The sequence below is a fragment of the Ceratotherium simum genome, chromosome 1 (genome assembly GCF_057802395.1).
Source record: "Ceratotherium simum simum isolate JZ-2026a chromosome 1, ASM5780239v1, whole genome shotgun sequence".
Classification (NCBI taxonomy): Eukaryota; Metazoa; Chordata; class Mammalia; order Perissodactyla; family Rhinocerotidae; genus Ceratotherium; species Ceratotherium simum.
Window position 1 is genome coordinate 93,414,723 of NC_141900.1, and position 22,179 is coordinate 93,436,901.

The 22,179-nt window shown below is 42.9% G+C and overlaps 1 protein-coding gene across 5 annotated transcripts in view; it reads right to left on the reverse strand.

The window, feature by feature from the left end:
• Positions 1-22,179, reverse strand: part of CREB3L2 (cAMP responsive element binding protein 3 like 2) — a 106,442-nt gene that overhangs the window by 60,162 nt on the left and 24,101 nt on the right. The window contains exon 1 of one of the 5 annotated variants that reach the window (XM_087431371.1): positions 637-1,662. The exons of the other annotated variants lie outside the window; for them this stretch is intronic. Coding sequence (XP_087287497.1) covers positions 637-693 — 57 coding nt within the window. The 5' untranslated portion in view covers positions 694-1,662. Of the gene's footprint in view, positions 1-636; positions 1,663-22,179 lie in introns of those variants that run through there. 5 annotated transcript variants of the gene reach the window in all.

Genomic DNA, 22,179 nt, shown 5'->3' on the forward strand with positions numbered 1-22,179 from the left:
TTTCCCCTTCCCAAATTATAGTCTGCTACATGGAGGGAATAGACAAGCACTGGCCACTCACTCTCTCTTACTCACTGTAAAAGGCTGAATTCTAGGACAATCCCAAGATTCCTGCTCCCTGGTGGACACACTCTATAAGATCAGTATGTGCCCTGTATTACCTAGGGATACGATGGATGGCGTGCTTGTGAGTGCCAGGTTACATAATGGAGAAGGCAATTTTGCAGATGTAAGTAAAGTCCCAATTCAGTTGACTTTGAGTTCATCAAAAGGGAAATTATCCTGTGTGTGGGTCTGACTTAATCAGGTGAGCCCTTTCAAAGAAAGTCTAGAAGTCAGAGAGAGAGTCTCCTGCTGGCCTGGAACAAGCAGGCCACCAAGATTTCTACAGATGCAAGAAACTGAATTCAGCCAACAACCACGTGGGCCTGAAAGGGGACCCCGAGCTCGGAGGAGACTGCAGTCCCAACTGGCACCTGACGGCAGGTTGGGGAGTGAGACCCTGAGCAGAGGACCCAGCTAAGCCACGCCCAGACTCCTGATCCAGGGAAACGGTGAGATAATACATCTTGCTGTTTTAAGTCACTAAGTTTGTGAGAATTTATTACATAGCAATAGAAAAACTAATACACCTACCGGCTGGCCACATATCTGTCCACTCCCTCGCCCACACTCTCTCTTCTTCTTGCCCATCTTCTGAGGATGTTTATGCGGAGGAAAAAAGAATCCTGAGGACAGATGTGAGGGCTGAAGACTCTGTGATCCTTGGAGTCAGCCTCAAACTGGGGAGTGAGGCCCTGCCCCTCCCTTGACTTGTCTGGGGTGCTCCACCCCCGTTTCTTCACTCTGATGCTTTGCCTCACCTCCCTCTGTTCACTCCTTCTGGGAAGTCAGGCTGAGATGGTGGCTGTGACTTCATACCTGGCCTCCCAGATCACGGATCTAGGTTTGGATAAATCTTTTTCCTGATAGACTGGTCAAGACCAAGTTGATTTTTTTTTTAAAGAAACTTTTATAAGAAAACCGAGGGGAGGAAGGAGGAATTTTTGAAATGAAAGGAGTAGACATTTACACAGGACACATTTCTTGCTCTAACTTAACTAAAGGCTAGTCAGAGCCTGGCTTGGCTGGTGTGGCTCCTGGAATAGTTGTCTCCACATCCACTTCCTTCCCCAGCCCTGTCTTTGCAGGAGGTGTACAACTGTGCCAGTCTCCCTCTGGCCCGACTTGCATTTGAGTTGGCACCCTACTAGCTCTGGAGCCTCCCTCCCAGGTCCTCCCACTCTGGTTTCTGGCTCCATGGATGAACAAGGTACTTCCTCATCTGACCTTAACAACTCCACCCCTACGCCTCATACTGGGACCTTACAGGACAACACTTCTGCTTCACTCACTGTCTTTAGGCCTCTGTGCTCCTGTGTCTTACTCTTGTTCTCTAACCTCTTCGGCGTCAATTCACCTAAGCTATATTAAGAATCTCTATGTGTTAGGCAACTGTGCTGAATTCTAGAGATACAGAGATGCTGTCATGCAGCTTAAGGTCTACTAGGACTGTTTAAAACATGCTTGCTAGTCCATTATTGAGGCTGATACTATATTATTCCAAAACCCAATTCATGGTCAACCTATTTTTCTCAGCGAGTGCTCAAGCTTCATCTAGCTAGTAGTCAAAGGAACACCATGGTGGAGACCAAAACTTACCTGCAGCTTTTCTATCTCCAATAAATATATTCTATAAAGTCAGGAGAAAACAAATGTAATAGAATCTCAGTGCCTAGGTTCCATCTCCCTACGAGACTCCTCACTATTAGACTGTTTATTTGCAGATACCCATTGCAAGTAACAGAAGGAAACAGAATACTGATTCACTTTGACCAACGTGACTCAGTAGAGGTAAATATTAACCTCTAAGAGGATCCCCTTGGCTATTCAAATCTGTGCTGGGCTCAACACAAGAATTCCCTAGTTTGAATTTTCCTATTGAATCCACAAGCATGAATATTAGTGTTTTACTGAAAAACAGCCTCAGGAAAACAAGGCCATCCCCATCCATGTATCTGTCTTAGACTGCAAGCTCCTAGAAGGCACGTCAGATGCATTTCGTTGTCTTTGTTCTGTGACCCGCACAGCACAATGAGCAAGTGGCTATTCAAATGAGTTCTAGTGATGACAAGAAAACCAGCATGGTCACTGGGAATTGCCCATGTCAGTTTGTTACTTGGTCCCAAGCTTAATGACTGATGGCTGCGTATGCATCCTCGGGAATATAATGGACATTCACACAAGAATGGGAAAAATCCCAAACAAGTTATACACGAAGGTACCCCTCCATCTAGTTGGGAAATGAGTCTACAGCTTACCTCAGGGTCCAGAGATCACTGGTCTCAGAGTAACCTCAAAGGCCAAGCCAGCAAAAACCAAACGTCGTTTTCTCTCAGGCAGATACCAGCTATCAAAGTTCAGAAAGAAACAGCCACATGGACCTGGAGTTTAGCATTCTGATTGCTGACCTCATCGTCCCGCCACTGTGAGGTTTATGGTGACCTTATAGGAGCACTCTGGCGGTTGAGTTTCATCTTCTAATGTCACACAGATGTTAAAAAGAACATGATGGAAACTGTGTTGTATAGGTGTAAACTGGATCTCAAACATTTTATTAAGGACCCACTTATTCTTTTAATTGCAAAATTATCAGAAGAAAGGGAATCTTTTCAACCCTAGTAATTCAAAGGCTGGCTGCTTGGAAGGCTTTACCTAGTTTGGGGATCTTCTTGTGCAAGTCATTTCCTTTCATTTCACTTTTCCGATCAATAAAACAGGCACGGTGTTGCTCCAGCCTCTTCCCACACCACTTATTTGACCTGGGTCTGTTATATGTAGCAAGCCTCTTCCGCCACTTCTTCCAACATTCAACAGATATTGTCAATATCCCAATCAAGATTAGGAAAAAAATCTAAGGGAAACTTCATTAATGTTTATTTTGAAACATTTATGTTTCTTACACATAAGAAACATATTTTCTTAGGGGAAAATAATGTGTTATGGAAGATTAAAAAAACTAAATAGTGACATTAGCTTAGACACTCATTGATGCAGAAGCCAATGCACACTGTTGATTCAATAATGATGCTATTGAGGGTGGTAATCTCCAGGAAGAGTTGCTAGGAAACAAAGGTCACTGTCAAGATTATTTATTGATTTTCTCTAAGGATCAATAGATAAACTCCTTGTCAACATAGTTCTTATCATCAGAGGCCCAATGAGGAAAGTGGCCAAATATATTATCTCAATAAATCTTCACAACAAATGTATGAGTTAGGTAATATTATTATCCCCATTTTGCCAATGAAAAAATGCAAACTCAGAGAGGTTCTACGACTTGGCCAAAGTTGCACGGCTGAGGAAGGGGCAGAGCCAGGAAATCAAAATCAATTCTTCTGACTGTGAAAGCCACACTCTTTCCACTACACCATATACCTCTTGATTCTCCATGGTGAAAACGTAGGTGGATATTATTATGCATTTGTGGGCCACATGAGAGGTACTGTGTTTTCAATGGGATATCTATTCTCACCAAGCAGGCACTGGTCAGAGAAAGGACCAAGACTCACTCTCAGAACCTCTCCTGAGGGCAAAATGCCTGATAGTCACTTCAGAAAGACAGGTAAGGTTATGTATGCTTCCCATCAATTCACATTTGTGTCTTTTTCTGGGAAAATGAAAGTAACAATTCCATCTCCCTCACTGGTTCATTGTAAAGATCAAATTACATAGACCACATCAAAGAACTTTGCCAATGCTAAAGCCCTCATAAATGTAAGGTGGGATTATTACCATTATCCCCTATGGAGACACAGAGAGCTGTTTCTTCCCACCTCCAGGCTTCTGACCTATTCCCTAGTAGTGCTTTTTTCAGGATTTGGTTTGTTTAGGGTGGGGAGTGAGGAGGATTATGGAGGCTCCACAAACACCAGAGTAGAAGCGTGTCTATGTCCCCATCCAAAGTGAGTCATTTATGGTTCAGTTAATCGTGGCATAGCCAGTCGGTAGAATAGCACACAGCTGATCCTCATTATTTGTCAATTGGATATTTACAAATCTGCCTACTTGCTAAAATTTATTTGTCACTCCAAAATCAATATTTGTTGTGCTTTCAGAGTCATTCACAAATACTCGCAGAGCGGCAGAAGTTGGAGTTTCCTGAAGTGCACATTTTCAGCTGAGGTTGAACAGGGCAACACTCTGCCTTCTTGTTTCAACTCTCCTACTGTAAACAAGTGGTCTATGGAGTGCCACATTTTTCACATTTTTGTGCCTTTTTGTTGGTGACTTTGCTGTTTAAAATGGCCCCCAAGTGCAGGGCTGAAGTGCTGGCTAGTGTTTCTAAACTCAAGAAAGCCGTGATGTGCCCTGTGGCAAAAATACATGTGTTAGGTAAGCTTCGTTCAGGCAGGAGTTACAGTGCTGTTGGCATGAGTTCAATGCTAACGAATCAACAAAAAGTATTATATAAGGTGTCTTTAAAGAGAAACATACATAAGGTTATATATTGATCAGTTGATGAAAGTCTTGTGACCAGAGGCTGGCAGGAACCTAACCCAGGATTTCCAATAGGGCCAATGATTCAGTATTCACTAATTCAGTGTTCCCAGGGACTTTCTGGTTCCCCAAAACCAGAATGGACTTTATTTAGTCATTAAAAGTTGTAAGTACAGAATACAAACTTGAGGAAGTGTGGGAAAATGACTGCTATTCATTTAAAGGGCTACATATTAACTATCTAAAACCATATACATGAAAAAGACTGGGAGGGAATATACAAAAGAGATAATAGTGCCTCTAGGTTAGTGGCATTATAGAAGGTTTTTTTTTTTTTTCTTATTTCTCCAAGTTTGGTAATATTCATGGTTTAAAAATAAAAATTTAAATGCAAAATAACTCCCACCATTAATATCTGTGAGAAAAATACAAAGTCCTTTTCGTCCTTTCTATGACTAATACTACGTTAAGCAACCCCCGACCCCCGCAAAGGTACTTAAAACCATCTGGAGGACTGGTGAGGTTTGATTCACTTTTCTGAGAATCTTGAAAATGATCTTCCTAATATGGATCGGATTTAGCAGCTGACAACATTGAAGGTTCTCTTCGTGATTTGATTTCTACTAACTATTCACTACCATACACCCAGCCTCCTTCCCTACTTCCCCATTGTTGATGTGACATCGCTCCCAGGCCCTCAGATTCTCAGCCTCTCAACTCAAATGTCACCCCAGAAAAGCAGTGCCTATGCCTCCAACTGTAGTCACGGACCCTGTTGTACCATCTTCGTGGCATTTACCATTATCTGAAATTATCTTATTTATTTATCTGTTCCAGCTTTTACAGCCTGACCCCTGCCCCCTCACTAGAATACACTGTCTGTCTTGCTCATTGTTCCACAGCCACCTCATCTCACTCCACCCCCTAGCATACCTAGAAGGGCCACCTGGCAGATAGGAGAAGCTCAATAAATATTTGCTGACTTACTAACTCTTAGGTTTTCCTGATTCCTTTTTCTCCTTTGACCCCAAACCAGCCATAATCGTTTATTTACCTATCTTATTCCAGGAGGAGTTTAGGATTATATCAATCATTTAAGAAGTCTTTTTAATTTATACTTCTCAATGTCCCTTGATTCCATCTGAATTTATTTCCTGGGAGACAACAGGGTTCAGAGTTGGAGACTTAGTCCTCTCTAACTCGTTGTGGTTGATTTAAAGTGGGATTAGCCCCTGGTGGTGTTTTGTTGAAAACCTGCTTATCACTTGGCTGATTAATTGCTACTCCACATAACGCATTCCTTCTTCATGACCAAATTACTGCAACAGCCTTCCAACGTCTCTACACACGCTCCAGTCTGGCTGAGGTCCGAGGGAGTGATGGATGAATAATAGTGTCTGAGATTTGCTGTTGGTTTATGTTAATGTTCTTTAAAAAGGGCCAACAGTCGCCAACACATGACCCTCTTGAAAGGGGAGTGTGTGCAGGGCTGTGGAGGAGAGGAGATTTGGGATGGTGATGACCATCTCGAAATGTGATGATGGAGAAATCATTTTATCTCTGTTGAAAAACTCCTTTTTCACTTACTTGTGTTGTAAGGCCACGAAGGGATATACACTGAGCTATTTCTGATATCACGTCTTAATCTGAAAGCAGCCGTAATATAGAAAAAATGCTTTACCTAATCCTGTTTTCATGATGGTTTCTAGGCAACTGCTTGATGCTTGATATGATCATGGGTCTTCACACAGCCCAGTAATATCACACAGTCATGTAATTTCACCAGGTGGAAAAAGAAGCAAGGGTTTGTGAGCAGCAAACATGGAAGAATAAATGGAACTTTCTTGATGAATCGTAAGGAGAAAAAAATCCAGACACTCTTACTAGAGAGATCAAAATCTTGAGAGGCCCCAGTGCGGCCTTCTGTCTGGTATTTTGAAGTTCCACAGCATAACTAGAATTCCACCCTTTGATCCTGAGACACAGGTTGTGTTTGTTCTACTTATGCATGAAAGATAACTAAAATAACTAAAATTGTGAAATTGCCCATAACATTTAACGATTACTGGGGGAAAAGTGTAGGATTTCAGTGTTTACTTAATTTTGCTGCAATTGTATATTATTTTTCCTGAAAAGAAAAGACTAGTAATCAATGCTAGAGACATAATCCACAGGTTATAACCACGCCTTCTCTTCCAGGTGGGGACTGCAGATGGTGACCCAGGAGAAGTAGCAGCAGAGCCAGGAGGGGCTGTGGGCTTGGGACCATCTCAGAGGTGCCTGTCTCTCTCTGCTCTTGACCGCATGGCCCCAGCCTTCTATTTTCATAAACGTTCAGCAAAAGGAAAAGCACTGCAAAGAAATTAGGACGTCGCAGCGTGGTGCCACCCTCTACAAAGACAGTCATACTTAAGTCTGAACTACTTAAGGAGCACCCCTATTTTTTAAAATGGATTGTTTTGTTTTTCCAACCTCCCCAGGTCACCACGTGTAAAGTTCACCTGGAACAGTGAACGAAGGAATTTGGGATGCTGTGGCAGGGAGAGGAGGCAAGAGAGAGAAGGGACAGGCAGGGGGCATGAAGGGAGGGTGACTAGCTGCCCCAGATTGCCCCAGACTTTCCTGGTTTTAGCACTGAAAGTCCTGCCTCTCAGAAAACCCCTCAGTCCCAAGCAAACCGGGACAATTGCTCAACCTACAGAGGAATAGAAAGAAAATTGCAGACATTGCCTAAGCATGGGCGTAATTAGTCATTTAACACTCTTAGTCTCGGAGAACCCAGACTCAGGAAACCCTGCTCCACGGTGTCCCTGCTCTAAAACTGCAGAGAGCCAGCGTCTGCGATGTTGGAGTTCCCCACCCTGCTCCCTCCACTGGGAGTCTCGGTTCTTAGTGAACACCAAATAACCTCTAAAGGGCAACATTCCTATACATAGCCCCTGGTAGAGACGCCATTCTTCCACCATTTTAACCTACATTTAACGTAAATAATCGACGGCCATAATAAACCAATTACTTTCCTGACCTCTATTTCTCACCAGGCCAGCCTTTTGGAAGTGGTTAACATATACGCCACCACTCCATCTAGAAATCCTTGCCCCTTCTCCATCTTCATAGAGTAGGAAGCCTTTAACCAGGCATAGAAAAAGCACATGTTCACAGACATTTCCTTTAAAAAGCAAGCAGCAAAGCCCTGATGGATGGAAGCAAGTCGCATCCTACTTTGCTAAGTGCCACAGGAAAGTGTGACAATGGCAATTTTATGACTCAGTACTGCCACCCCACTCATCTCCCCTTAAGCCTCTCAAGCCAAACATAAACATCAGGTTCAAAATACTTATTGAGCCTAGAAATATATACATCAGGGTGCCTGGCACATTCACTTATAATTTGTGATTAAAATTTTGTGGGTTTTTTTTTTTACCTATACAAGTGATGGAATTGTTAACTAAACTTATTGTGGTAATCATTTCACAATATATGGGAGTCAAATCAATATGCTGTACACTTTAAACATATACAGTGTTGTACGTCAATTATATCTCAATAAAACGGGAAAAAAATAAAATAAAATTTGGGTTATAATCAGGAAATAATTTAAAATAAAGAGTAACTCAGAAAATAATTTCACAAACACTCCTGAAATCCACCACCTAGATTTTTTAAATGTAAATCTGCTATGCTGGCCTCAGATTTCCAAAAAAGAATTGAAATGTTACAGATAAAACTAGAACCCCACACAAAGAGGCATGTACCATAGGAAGGTGGAAACTGAAGCTCAGAAAGATTAAATAACTTCCCCAAGGCTACACAGCAGGGTCTCTGGGAGCTTTCAAATCTTAGTCTTCCCTGCTGCAAGTAAAATTTCTCTTCTCTCACTGGGTACCTTTCAATCCACTTCAAATCATTCTTAACTTTACGCTTAAAACACTAACCAAGGCACTTGATTCCAGGACTCAGATTTTGCTGCCACCAAGTGCTAACAGATGCCACGTATTTGGTGGCAAGACCGAACAGCCAATTCACCTCAGGAATGTAAAACTTTGAATCAGAAAAGACCCAAAAGGCCTTCTAATTATTTATAAACAGTTGTTTCCTGCTTATAAGTGGAAATGAAATTAAAAAGCAGCAATTTTTGGGCCGGCCCAGTGGCACAAGCAGTTAAGTGCGCGCGCTCCGCTGCGGCAGCCCGGGGTTCACCGGTTCAGATACCGGGCGCGCACCAGTGCACCGCTCGTCAAGCCATGCTGTTGCAAGCATCCCACATAAAATAGAGGAAGATGGGCACGGATGTTAGCCCGGGGCCAGTCTTCCTCAGCAAAAAAGAGGAGTATTGGCATTGGATGTTAGCTCAGGGCTGGTCCTCCTCACAAAAAAAAAAAAAAAAAGGAAGCGATTGTATGAAGAGAATAAGATATAACTAGTACTGTACAATTTCAACATAATTGAACATTTTAAACTATAAAACATCAAATCAAAACTGAGCTTTCTCTTATTCACAAAAGCTCTCAAGCCCACCTCAGCCCCTTTCAGATTGCCATTTTCACTCTACATTTTCCATCTTCGGGGCCCTGACAATCAATCAATGCCAAATATTTTTTCAGAAGCCAAAGCCCAGAAACACCATATTGAAACAGCACAAAATAACAATGGCAGTTATTTCATTTTAATTTGTATGTTGCAATCCAGGTTCTGAACGTTATTACCAGGACATTTAGCACAATGTCTCACCTGAAAAGTTAGATCATGCAAACGGGTGAAACCACATTCCCCAGGGCTAGATGAATTTGTTCACCCTTTTCTAGGAAAAGGGATCTGCCCCTTGAAGGAAAGTGGCAAAATTCAATTCACCCAGTCGTTGAAGAGCTGCTTTTAGAGATGAACAGCGTTTCATTTTGTAAAATAAAGGCCTTTCTAAAAACAGTGTGTGTGAATTTAATCCAATTTCCTCCTTGATAGACATTAAAATTCTCAAAATGTTTTGTCTTCCCTTCTTCCTGCCTCTCCACTCACCCAGCCCCCGCTCTGGTCTAGCCAGACATAATGACATGGATTTCCCCAAACATACAGTGCTCAGCACGCCTCCTGCCTTTGGACACGAGATTCCTGCAGCCCGCAATTCCACTTCCCTCCCTCTCCACCTAAAAACTCCTACTTCATAACCCAGCCTCTACCCACCACGCAGGAAGTCACGTCACTTGGTACCCAGAGCCCCTTACATATACTTCTCTTACTGTATTTACTCCCTACTTTGTGCATTTTTAGCTATTTCCTGCTCTTCAAGGATGTGACCACAGGATCTAACATGGTGCCTAGACATGGCAGAAGCCAAATAAATGCTTAGTAAGTCAATGAAAGTCATGGCCTCTGTTGCTCTCCCCGTCCTTCTCTGTCACATTCTGACCATCCACAAGGCTGCCTAGTGACACCATTCCGGGGTCACCCTTCACACGGAAATCTCAATCAGCCCTGACTACCTCCCTCCAGAAAAAAAATACAGCAACTGCAACCTAAACAACCAGGTCATTCCCTCAACTAAGAAAGAACCCTTAAACTGGAGAGAAGATGGATAATCCTTTGTTTTAAGAAAATGAAGAATATTTTCCTAACCCAAATAATTCCTACTCCCTCCATTCAGTTTACCTACTTTATAAGTTTTCTTCAAAGAACACATCTGAAGAAAAATGACTGAGTGTAACAGAAGAATGGTAAATGCAATGACCTTTATCTCTCCTCTGCCAAGGTATTAATTGATCAATAAGCAAAAACATTTCAGATGAGCTCTTATTAATTTTTGCTGTAACATAGGGTGGAATAATGATCATAATATAGCATCTGCTCCCAGAAAGTGAAAGTATCTGGCATATTCTATACTAGGCCTGATCCACTGAAGTCTTGAGGAGCTGTTTCCAGATCATCACTGTATCTAACCTCCACGGTCACTGAGAGAAGCAGGCAGCTCCCTGACCCCTCCCCTTCCTTCCTTGCTCATGCAATTCCCCAGCATCCATGGGGATATAGTTGAGTTTAGAATTTTTTTTTTTTTTTGGTGAGGAAGATTAGCCCTGAGCTAACATCTGTTGCCAATCCTCCTCTTTTTGCTGAGGAAGATTGGCCCTGGGCTAACATCTGTGCCCACCTTCCTCTATATGTGGGACGCCTGCCACAGCGTGGCTTGATAAGCGGTGCATAGGTCCACGCCCGGGATCCGAACTTGTGAACCCTGGGTCACTGAAGCAGAGTGCACAAACTTAACCACTATGCCACAGGGCCAGTCCTGAGTTTAGAATTTTTAGGTCAGAAGACAATTCAGAGACTTAGTGTTACCCAAGGCATATAAGGCCAAGGCTATGGGTTACCGCCTTGATGGTCTAACACAGGTTAGAAGAGCATTCATGTTGAAAAAAAAAAAAAAAAGAACCCCATTAAATTTGAAACTTAGAGACAAACTGAAATCTCAAATCTGGTGTCTGGGGAAAATGACTGGAATTTCTACTCCTTCAAAATGATCAGAAAATAAATTCTTAGCTACTTAAAACAAACCCAGCAGCTTGAGATCATCTGATGGATTATAAACAGTTCAAAGTAACTTTATTTAAGGAACTACCTTATCTGTTTAGCATTTGCTGCAATACAATGTTTAAAGGTTCCAAGAGATCCAGTTAATTAAATGGGAAGGCCCCTTTTTCCCATGTCACACTTTCTGCATCAAAGGACAATGAATAAGCCGCTCTTGAGCCGGGACCGCCTGAGCAGCCCCCAGCCAGGCCATCCAGCTGACACCACCCTACCCTGCCTGGCCACTGCTTAGATATGGACGAGTGGACTGGTCGGGGATGAGATCCAAGGACAGCCCTGTGGGGTCAGGGTCAACCTTCTGGCACCAGCACCTTACAAACTTGAGCTCTGGACAAAACACTATAAGGGAAGTAATAACTTAAGCATCTCTTTTCAGTCTTCAGAATAGCAATTCATGAAAAAGGACGAAAATTAAAACAGAAGAGAAAGAATCTGTTGACTCCAAGGAACTAGAATTGACTCATCAATGAGGATTATAGAGTCCTCATCTGGGGAGGATTGCAAAAATGTCCTCAATACTTTGCAGCTCCTCTCACTAAGAGAAAGTCTCTACTACTCTGCTCGTTGATTCTGGAATGGCCTTTTGAGTTGCTTTGGCCAACAGAATGCAGTGCAAGTGACATTGTCCAAGCTCTGAAACTGGACAGCACTTGACTAAGAGTCTTTGGCACTTTCAATCTCCCTCTTAGAAACTTGAGCTGCCATGTGAACAAGCCAGGGCTAGCCTTTTGCGTGATGAGAGACCCAAGGTCCAGCACCCCCACCATCCCCTTCCTCTTTCACTCCAGCAGATCACCAGCCATCCCCCAGAAGCAGAGCTTTCTACCTGACCAACAACTGACCACAGATTCACGAGTGAGCCCAGCTGAGATCAGCAGAAGAATTATCCCTCTGAGCCGAGTCCAAATTGCTGGTCCACAGAAATGTGGGCTAAATAAATGGTTGTATGTTTTAAGTCACTAATTTGTTATGAAGCAAAAACTCATGAACCATTCTCAGAAACTATTCTGGAAGAGAAGAGAGGACCGTACATCTGAGTGGCATTAAACTCCTTGAAGACAGGGAACCAGACCAATGATTTCTCAAGTATTCTATAAACTAGAGTGAATGAAATCATGATGAATATCAAAGTTATAAAGACTAAATTAAATTATCCAAGGTAAATTACATCCTTTATCATCCAGTAAAGGAAGTGGGTACCATATTGAGAAAATTTAAAGTAATTTTATTACCGAGCTTAGCAGTGCAGCAGAAAATGGAATGATGAAACACTCACTTGCCTCAATAACTTTTCACTTTCACTCTCTTCCCTTTATTTCTCAGAAGTCTACTCTTCCATCTTACCCCTCCCTAGTTTTTATAATTCCCATCACTTCGTATCGCCATTGCACTCCTCTCACAAAAACAGCAGCAACAGCAGTAACTTCCACTTGGGGAGGCACTTTTCTAGGTGCTTTACATACATTATATTGTGAATTCTCACAAGCGTCCCATTAGGTAAGTGTGACTAGACCATTTTATAGACCAGTAAACTGAGGTGCAGAGAGGTTAAGTAACTTGCCAAGGTCACAGGGTTTGAATGTGCTGGAGCTAGAATTTAAACCACCCTCTGTGTGATTACTCAGCTCACGAATTTTCCATTATGTAACACTGCTTCTATGGAATAATAAGTGCTGAGCTCATAACACAGACTTTTCAAGAGAATGCAGGCTTACAATACAGTGACTATAAATGAATGCAGAAATAAACATTTATATATATACATAGACAGGAGGGAGAGAAAGTGTGAAAAAGAATAAAAGAGAGAAAGATGCAGCTGTGCAAACCACAATTCTGACAAAAGAATGGGAATTTTATTGATTTTGGACACAGCCTTTCCAAGACTTAGAGAGAGAGAGAAAGAAGTAAGAACATATGATGGTTAGGATCAGCGGTATATTAGCCTGCAGCCATCCAATAAAAGACACCTCTGAACCCGAAGCACATATATGTGAAGACATCAGGAGGGGAACCACCTAAAATTCACAGAAATGCAACTGGTTAATTGTGCATATTTTTAAACAGTTCTGCCATAATACAACCACCCCTAAAATCAAATGTGTTTCATTTAAATTAACAAATAAATATAATCGTATTTATCAATTATTTTAAACTTAAAAGTGACATTTCTTTTATTCAAAAAGAAATGTGGCCTTAAAAAGTAAATCTATTGGCCAGCCCCAGCGGCCTAGTGGCTGAGTTCAGCGTACTCCACTTCCGCAGCCTGGGTTCGGTTCCTGGGCGCAGACCTACACCACTCATCTGTCAGTGACCATGCTGTGATGGTGGCTCACATACAAAAAAAAGAGGAAGACTGGCAACAGATGTTAGCTCAGGGCAAATCTTCCTCAGCAAAGAAAAAAAAAGTAAATCTACTGTTTTAGTAAGAAACTTAAATTTTTAAATTAAATCTTTATATTCTGTATTAAATTCATTTCCTGGGCCGGCCCTGTGGCTTAGTGGTTAAGCGCTCGCACTCCACTGCTGGTGGCCCGGGTTCGGATCCCAGGCGTGCACCGAGGCACTGCTTCTCAGGCCATGCTGAGGCCATGTCCCACATACAGCAACTAGAAGGATGTGCAGCTATGACATACAACTATCTACTGGGGCTTTGGGGGAAAAATAAATAAATAAATAAATAAATAAATAAAATTTAAATTCATTTCCTTCTTCCAAATTATTTACAAACTAGAGAGTAGAGATGAAAATTTCTAAAATTTGTGACTGTCCCCAATTTTCCCAATGTAAATTAATTAGTCCAGCATCCCTGAGGTCAGACCAGCATATAACTAAGCAGCAGTGTGGGGGAAAGTGTGTTAAGTCCTCTGAATTAAAACTGGGGAAGGAACACCACCACAAGAATCCCCCCTTCCTCCATAGCCAAAGAAAAGCTGAGTCTGATTCTCTCCGGCTGAGTCACTGTCACTCCCCACACTCAAGGGCCCAGAGCTGGAGAGGTGTCAGCCTTTCCCCACTCTCCTCCCCCAGGAGGAGGTCCCTTCTCCCCACCTTTGCCGTAACAGGACACTCAGGGCGCTCCTTCTGCGGATCTAGCTGCTAGGCCTCAACTCTCGCTGTGGGGTTGTGGAGTTGCTCCCCTGTCACATCACCACACCTTCCCCTTTCCGTTTCTATACTAGACCGTCCTACCTTTCTCTCTGCTACGCTGGTCCCTGGAGAACTGAAGCGTTTTCTTATCCTGCCCAGAGACACACCTCACAGGCCTCTGGATTGTCACCTTGACCCCTATTCTACACTCTGTCCCTGGAAGTTCTCAGACTCATCTTTTGTGTTCCCTGAAAGACCCCCCACCCCCCTCCCTGCCCAGCACACTGTCCAGGGCTCTCTCACCTGATCCGAAGATGACGGCCTCCTGCCCCCGCTCCTCGGCCGCCTGTCCCTCTATGCCAGACTCCCTAACATATCTGAAGCACAGAGTCCCCTTCCTAGGAACTCACACTGCTCCCCTGTGTCTCCATGACTCTGTCTCTAGCCCTCCATTTCTCTGTCCCTACCCCCCTCACCTCCACACCCCTGCTCTGCTTTCCCGTCTGCCATCCGACCTAAAGTCAGAGCCCAAGTCAGAAAACTCTTGTTCTCCAAGGGAGTAGAACCAGGGAATGTTCAAAGTGAAAGGGACCTTGGAGGTTTTAAAATTTAAAAGCAGGCTCAAGGGATACCACACAAAGGACTTCTGAAGAGGAAGACCTCACTAAGTGACTTAGAGACCCCTGCCGGGCAGCTTGAATTGTTAAGCTGTCATACACTGAACTAAAAGCTGTCTCCTTTCACGGGATGGTCGTGGGTCTGACTTTGGAATTTATTTGAAGACTGTCTTAAAGAAGGACTCGGATATTTATTCTCAGATTATATCACTCCTCTGCTCAAAAGTCCCATTAATCCTCTGCCTTTCTCTGCCACCCAGCATCATCCCCCACCTCTTTCCATTGCTCTCTCTGCTCCGGGCACTTGGTCTCCTCAATGCTCCCCATGCACCAAGACACCCCTTCAGGAAGCACTTTTCCCAGACATCCGGGTTGAGTGCTCCTTGACTTGCACTGCCTTCAGGTTCAAATGAAACAAAATCAGAGAGGCCTTCCTGACTGCCCTATGTAAACAAGCCACTCCATCTGTTTGATTGTTCCCCTGTTTATGCCAGCTCCACGAAGGCTAGAGCTCTGTCTGCTTGATTCACTGCTGCGTCCCCAGCACCCAGAATGTAGTACCCGGCACACAGTGAGTACCCCATACATATGTATTCAATAAATGAATTCCCACCCCCATCCATCCTCACCATCCCCCATCACTCACATACAGATTTGCTTTCTCTCACATTGGTCTGCAGATCTAGCTTTTCTACCTAGCAAGGTGATTTTGAATACTGATTCTGACATATAAGCAGTCCCTGTCAGCTTTGAGTCCCTTGGGTCTTCAGTTCCTCCATTTCTCCTTCCTTCCATCCCTCCCTCACTCCAGCCCCCTCCTTTAACTGCCCTTCCTGATCTGTTAACTTCTACCCCAACAAAAGTCTTGATAAGTATATGGTCTATGCCATCTTCCAACTTACTGATAAGATAGATGAACAGACATAGCGCTTCTAAAGACTCCTCTCTCCTTTGGCTTTAAGCCAGAATCTACATTCTCTTGACTACATCTCAGAAAATCCATGCTACCTCTTAGCCAGCATTGCTTTCTTCTTACTCACAGAGGATCTGTTTAATAATCAGCTCTGGATGTTTTCCAGGTATTAAGGTCAAGATTTTCACTTTTCAAAAATCTATACCATTCTCACCTCTTTCTAATTTTCTGGTGACTCATACTTCACTTTGGTATTTCTTACACTGGTTTTTTTACAATCCATGAGATTTTTATATTTGTCCTAAGATAAACATCAATCCTCCTATCTTCTGGATACATTCTTTTGAAATCTGGGCTTATCAGAAAATTCTCTAGTCACTCTCTGGTGTCATTATCCCCCATCTTTGTTTTCCTTTTCATGTTTCTTATAGATTGAATTTAAATTTTCTTCTAACATCATTCTTCATGAACTATATTCATATTAGAGTCTTTGGCCATGGAGCTTACCTAATTTTTTCCTGGATTATTTGAAATCCTCCTCCCTAAATTTCTGATACAGGGATAATTATGTTCAGGTATTACCTGATTTGTTTTTATAACCTTAAAATAGAAATGGTCATTCCCCTCTTAGTTTGGTGTTTTGTTTTGTTTTGTTTAGCCTATTTTGCTCAATGTTTTGGTATATCTGTTGAAAATAAAAAAAATTAAATGAACAAATGATGACATCAAAATAAGAATTTATCACAATCTTTTTTCAGCAGAAATTCCTAAAAAGTCTAAACAGTCCCCCTTATCTCCGTTAAAATTACCAGGCTCAAGAAACCCTCACTTAATCTACCAGCAAGTCTATACCCTGGCTCCAAAAACACTTGTCACTCCCAAATCAATCATATATTTTGACAGGGGAATGTTCTCCTCAGCTGTTTATCCTTCCCACACACTCAGCACAGATACTGAAGCACCTGAGGCTATGGACCCATCAAATACAAGAATTTTAAGCCATCCAGACAAACCAGATCTTTCAGATAAAGGTTTTTTGTGGGCCCCCTGTTCCCAGGGAGGGAAGGACCCGGACAGGTGTGACATGCAAGGTAGTCAGACATTATATTATCTGGACAAACTGATTGCTTCCAAATTCTCCAAATTCTACCCTTTTCTTTAGATTATAGAGAATCACAAGCCAGCACAGTAGTGAGTAAAATCGAGTTCCACTCCAGTGATTATCCAACAGGGGAACAAGATAGATGAGGAAACTACCTGTGTGAAGACACTTGAAATGCAGCAATCCCCAAAACCAGGGTTAGATTGAAGAGCACTGTGGGGGGCAGAGCCCACAACTGCTCAGACTATTGCCAACTGCAGTAATCATGTCTTCTTCAGACAACTAACAATTTACCTATAAACAGAAATTTCGTTCTCCTCCCTCTCTCTCTCTCTAACACACATCGTACACACACAAGCATACAAACATTTTTACACTCATTATAGGAGAATAAGAGCCAAAAAAGACAGAAAAATGTGGAATTCTGCCAACTTAAGCATTTGATTTTTTTCCTCTAGAATAATTAAATGAAATCAATGACAAAAGCCACTGGATTTTGAGGCTTTGGAGTCTCCTTCTGAAATATAGAGGACTATTATTAAAATGTTAAGAGAACCCACAGATGATTAGGCCAATGCTAGTGGTTCTCCTGGAATATTACCTTGGGCCACCTTACAAGGAACCCTGGCCTCAGAAAGCATTGATTAAATAGTCTTAAAGAAGGAACATGGCCCATGCGAGGAGCAAGGAGCCGGAACAGAAAGCCCTGGGTTCCCATCTGAATGATGCAACTATCTGCAAAGCCTCGGCGCCAAATCATATGCTATTTTCTATGGTGAAGTGAACTGACCAGGTGAGCTCTCAAGTCTCGCTCCACTTAAAATTGTCTGATTCTACATCTGAGGAGGAGCAAAAGAAAGTGCTGTTACGTATGCCAAAATCAGCAACTGGGAGATCAATCCACTGAATGCAGCTTCCTAGTCTAAGCCAGAAATTCTTAAACTTGAGCGTTGTCTTAGTCCATTCGGGCTGCCATACCAAAATACCATAGACTGGGTGGCGCCGGCAGATTCAGTGTCTGGTGAGAGTCTGCTTCCTCATAGACGGTACCTTTTTACTGTGTCTTCACATGGCAGAAGGCACCAGGGATCTTTCTGGAGTCTCTTTTATAAGGACACTAAATCCCATTCACCTCCCAAAGGCTCTACTGCCAAATGCCATTATATTGGGGATTAGGATTTCAATGTACGAATTTTGGAAGGACAAACATTCAGGCCATTGCAAGCATGTATCAAAATCACCTAGAGGGTCTACTAAAACACAGATGGCTGGGACTCACCCCTGGAGTTTTTCATTCAGCAGGTCTGGGGTGGGGCCCAGGAGTATGTATTTCTAACCAGTTGTCAGATGCTGCTGCTGGTCCATGGAGCACACGCTGAGAACACTGGTCTCCAGGGAAGAGACTTGATGTTCACTGATGGGATCAGGGACTTAGGGAGCCGGGGCTGGGAGGGGTACCAGTTGACCAAGGGGAGTCAAAGAAGATACAGACCAGAGAAGAGGTACAAATGTGAACAGCCATGAAATTCTTCCAGAAAGTGAAAACATAGGGCTAGTTACGTCTTCTTAAATTATATCCTGTTATAAATTGTCAAATAGATTATGTTATTTTCATTATATATCTAGCTTAAATACTTTTAAAAACTATGTCCTAATAACCTTAGATTGTAATTTAATGCTCTTTCAAAAGCAAGGAAAAAACAAATGCAAATTCAGTCAACAAAGAAAACTGGAAATACACGATGCACCAGCACTCAGGGGAAAGGCGTTCTTCTTGGTTCACCACGTTCTTCTTGGTGTTGAACGCATATATTGAAGAAGTGTGTGTTGATTCTAGCCACAGCTCAGAAAAGGGAAAGCTGGGAACAGCTAATCTTTTGGAGAGAAGGGGGAGAAAGAATGCCTCGCTTTTGGCTATAGAAAGTTCAACCTGGAAATTTTATAAAGAACAAGCAATAACATATTTTGCCTCACTTTCCTGCCTCTAGACTGAAAAATAATAAAAATAAGGAAATTATAAAAAGAAAAATGAGAGGGAAAAAGGAAGAACTGATGTAATATTAGAATTAGAGTTCCCTCGCAAACGCTTTATTGACAAGCTGCAAGAACTGTAGTTCTGAATCATTTTTCTGCTCCATATAATACATATGAGCAGCACTCTCCTCAAGGTCATCTCTCTCATTACGTACAGATGCTCAAGTGTCTGGGAATGAGAGCGTGGAAGGAGAGTGTTCTGGGCTGAACGTTCGTGTCCCCTCAAATTTTATACGTAGAAGCCCTAACCCCCAATGTGATGGTATTTGGAGGTGGGGCCTTTGGGAGGCGAACAGGTTAACATGAGGTCATGAGGGTGGGATCCTCATGGTAGGATGAGTGCCCTTACAAGAAGAGACCAGAGAATATGCTCGATTGCACTCCTTCTCTCTCTGAACTGGGAGAAATAAATTTCTGTTGTTTAAGCCACCCAGTGTATGGCGTTTTGTTATGGCAACTCAAGCTAAGACAGAATGGGAGTGAATTGAGATCAGCCCAGCAGTTTGGGGTCTGAGCTCACAAGCGAGGTATCACCATCTACGAGTGACAATTTACCTAACTTTGGGCCAAGTACCCAGGAAGAAAACAGCCTCTTTAATGTAATAATGTCATCCCGCCAATAGCAAATCTAAAAAGAGAATAAATGCCAGGCTTAGTTTGAGTCTCAGCTGCTCCCTCAGTGCCTTCACCCCCACCCTAGTTCTTCCCTAATGCTAACCCAAACAAGAGATGCCCCAGATAGCTCTCAGCAGCACATAGCCCTTGCCACTCACCTGAGCCGATGGGACAGCTGAGTTCTGGCACTTGGATTTTCTTCCAGATCCCACGCCCCATGACTTCCAACTGGCGTTTTGCTCCTGATTGCTGGAACCTGCCTTACGCTTTCCCTCTCAGTACAGGAGGCCTGCCCTGCACTCCATTCCGAAGGATCTTCTTCTATGCCCCCCAACAGATCAGTCTCATGTTGGCCTCCTGTATGACTTACAACCGTTTCCTATCTGGGATTCCCTTCACTGCAGTGCTCCAGCCACGTGTTGGGACACCATGTAAATACCTAACACCACATAAATACTGTTTTTTGAGCACCAACTCTGTGCCAGGGTCTGTGCTTTAACATGCATTATCCCCAATCCTCAACACAATGCTGCAAGGTAGATATCACTCTTTCCATTTGTGGGTAAAGAACATAAGACTTAGAAACTTAAATAATTTTCCTAAGATCACACAGTTAGTCAGCAAAGACTTGTTATTTTAACCTGTCTGTCTGACTTTAAAGTCCATAGTCTTTCCAATACACCGCAGTGCCATTTCTACCGCATCTTGGCATACCCTGTCCTTTCCCTATCCTCCACTGCTCACGCCTCCTTGGACTGGAGCTGGTCACTCTTACATCCTCTTAGCCTCATGCTGTGCCAGGCTGTCTGAGCTTCCTCCACCAGGGTCTACACTAGGTCAGTCTCCTAGTACACCCCCCTCCACCCCACCACCTGGTCTCTGTCCCAACCCATAAATGAATCCAATTTGGCAGCTCTGCCCTGCCACATCATCAGTCTCCATGTTGAAGCATAAAATAATCACAGTGCATAAGAACAAGTCTTGTGAATAGTATAGGTCGTCGGGGAAAAGGAGGGAGAAAGGAAAGGAAGGGAAAAAAGAAAATGAGGAAGGAAAAAGAGAAAGAAAGGAGAAGAAAGAATCAAGAAAAAATTAGAGCAGAAGAGACAGAGGAAGAATGAAAATGTGGCGCCCAGTAAAACACCATGTGTCAAGTGAGGACATTCGAGAGGCTGCTTAGTCAGGACAGACAGGAAAATCTGGACCCGGAGCAAGATCCCTGATCTTCCCAGTTAAGCCAAAGCAAACTGTTCCTAGTTTGAGAAGAGAATGTGCATGATATCAAGATTACAAATCATAAAAGCAATGTTTGATCTTTCATTGGATACTGGATTTTAAAAAATCCAGCTAGAAAGGACATTTGGGGAACGACCGGGGCAATTTGAACATGGACATATTAGGAAATAGCAGTCTATCAACATAAATTTTTTTGAGCGATATGATTTTCAGTGAGGTTGTTTAGGAGTATGTCTTTATCCTTCAAAGATACCTGCTAAAGTATTTAGAGATGAAACGTCATAATGTCTCGACTAACTCTCAAAGGATCAGCAAAAACAAAACAAACACACACACATATGCAGAAAGACACCAAGACAAGCTAATACGGTAAAATATTAACAATTGGTGGCTTTAATTGGAAGATATATGTCTTCACTGTACTAATTTTACAACTTTCTCAGGTCTCAAATTTTTCGAAATTTTCTTTCAAGAAAAAATTGGGGGAAAAAAATGGTAAACTAGCCCCAACCTAAGAAGCAAACACTTCCATAAGCCTCAGGACATTTCCATTTACCCCATAAATTCCTCCTACTGACCTGGAAGGCACTGTTATGCGCGGATTAAAAGCTCATCCAGCTCTGGATTCAGGCTGCCTGTGCTAGGATACCATCTACCACTGATGAGCCAGACAAGCGACTTAACCTCTTCAAGCCTTAGTTTCCTCACCTGTAAAATGGGGCCAAAAACAGTACCCAACTCAAGGGGCTGCTTGTGAGAGCTGCTGTGAGAGAGGACAGAATATATAACAGTACCCCACTTAAACTGCCCAAACAGAATCCCAAAGCACAAGGTGACTATTGTGTTGTAGAATTTTCTTCTTCTTTCTTCCTCTTACGTAAAACACAGAGAAGCAATCTCAAAAAGATAGCATGTGCCCAAGACCACAGAAACTGGAATTGATCCACACATCATGTCTTTAACGGGAGAACAGGGTGACGCCTCTTTACCAAACAAAGTTTCTCATAAACTCTGTTTCCTAACCTCACATTCAGGGTTAAGCACTCTCAGTGGAGAAAGCAACCGTAAGAAAGAAAAATGAGCCTCCTCCGGTAAGGAGGACAGTCCACGGAGTGGGGCAGGGGCTAGGTCGGAAGCCCAAAGCCAAAACAGAGTCTCTCTTTTGGCAGGGAAGTCTCAGGCCAAGGACCTGGAGGGCTGGCTTCTCCCCTCCCCACAGTAACTGCCTTGATGACTGAGAGTGTGGCCCAGACAGAGCACATTCCACAGGACCGGAACGTGGGCGCGGGGCCAGCAGCCGTTAAACACCACTTTTGTATCCCCCAGCAAGAAAGAATGTCTGGAACCAACAGCATGTGCCTTGTGCTAAGAACAGATTTCTCCTCTGGCTATTCCTCCGGGCTACAGAAGGACCCTTAATGCCTCGCACACCCACCTACGCTGCCCTTACTTTATAA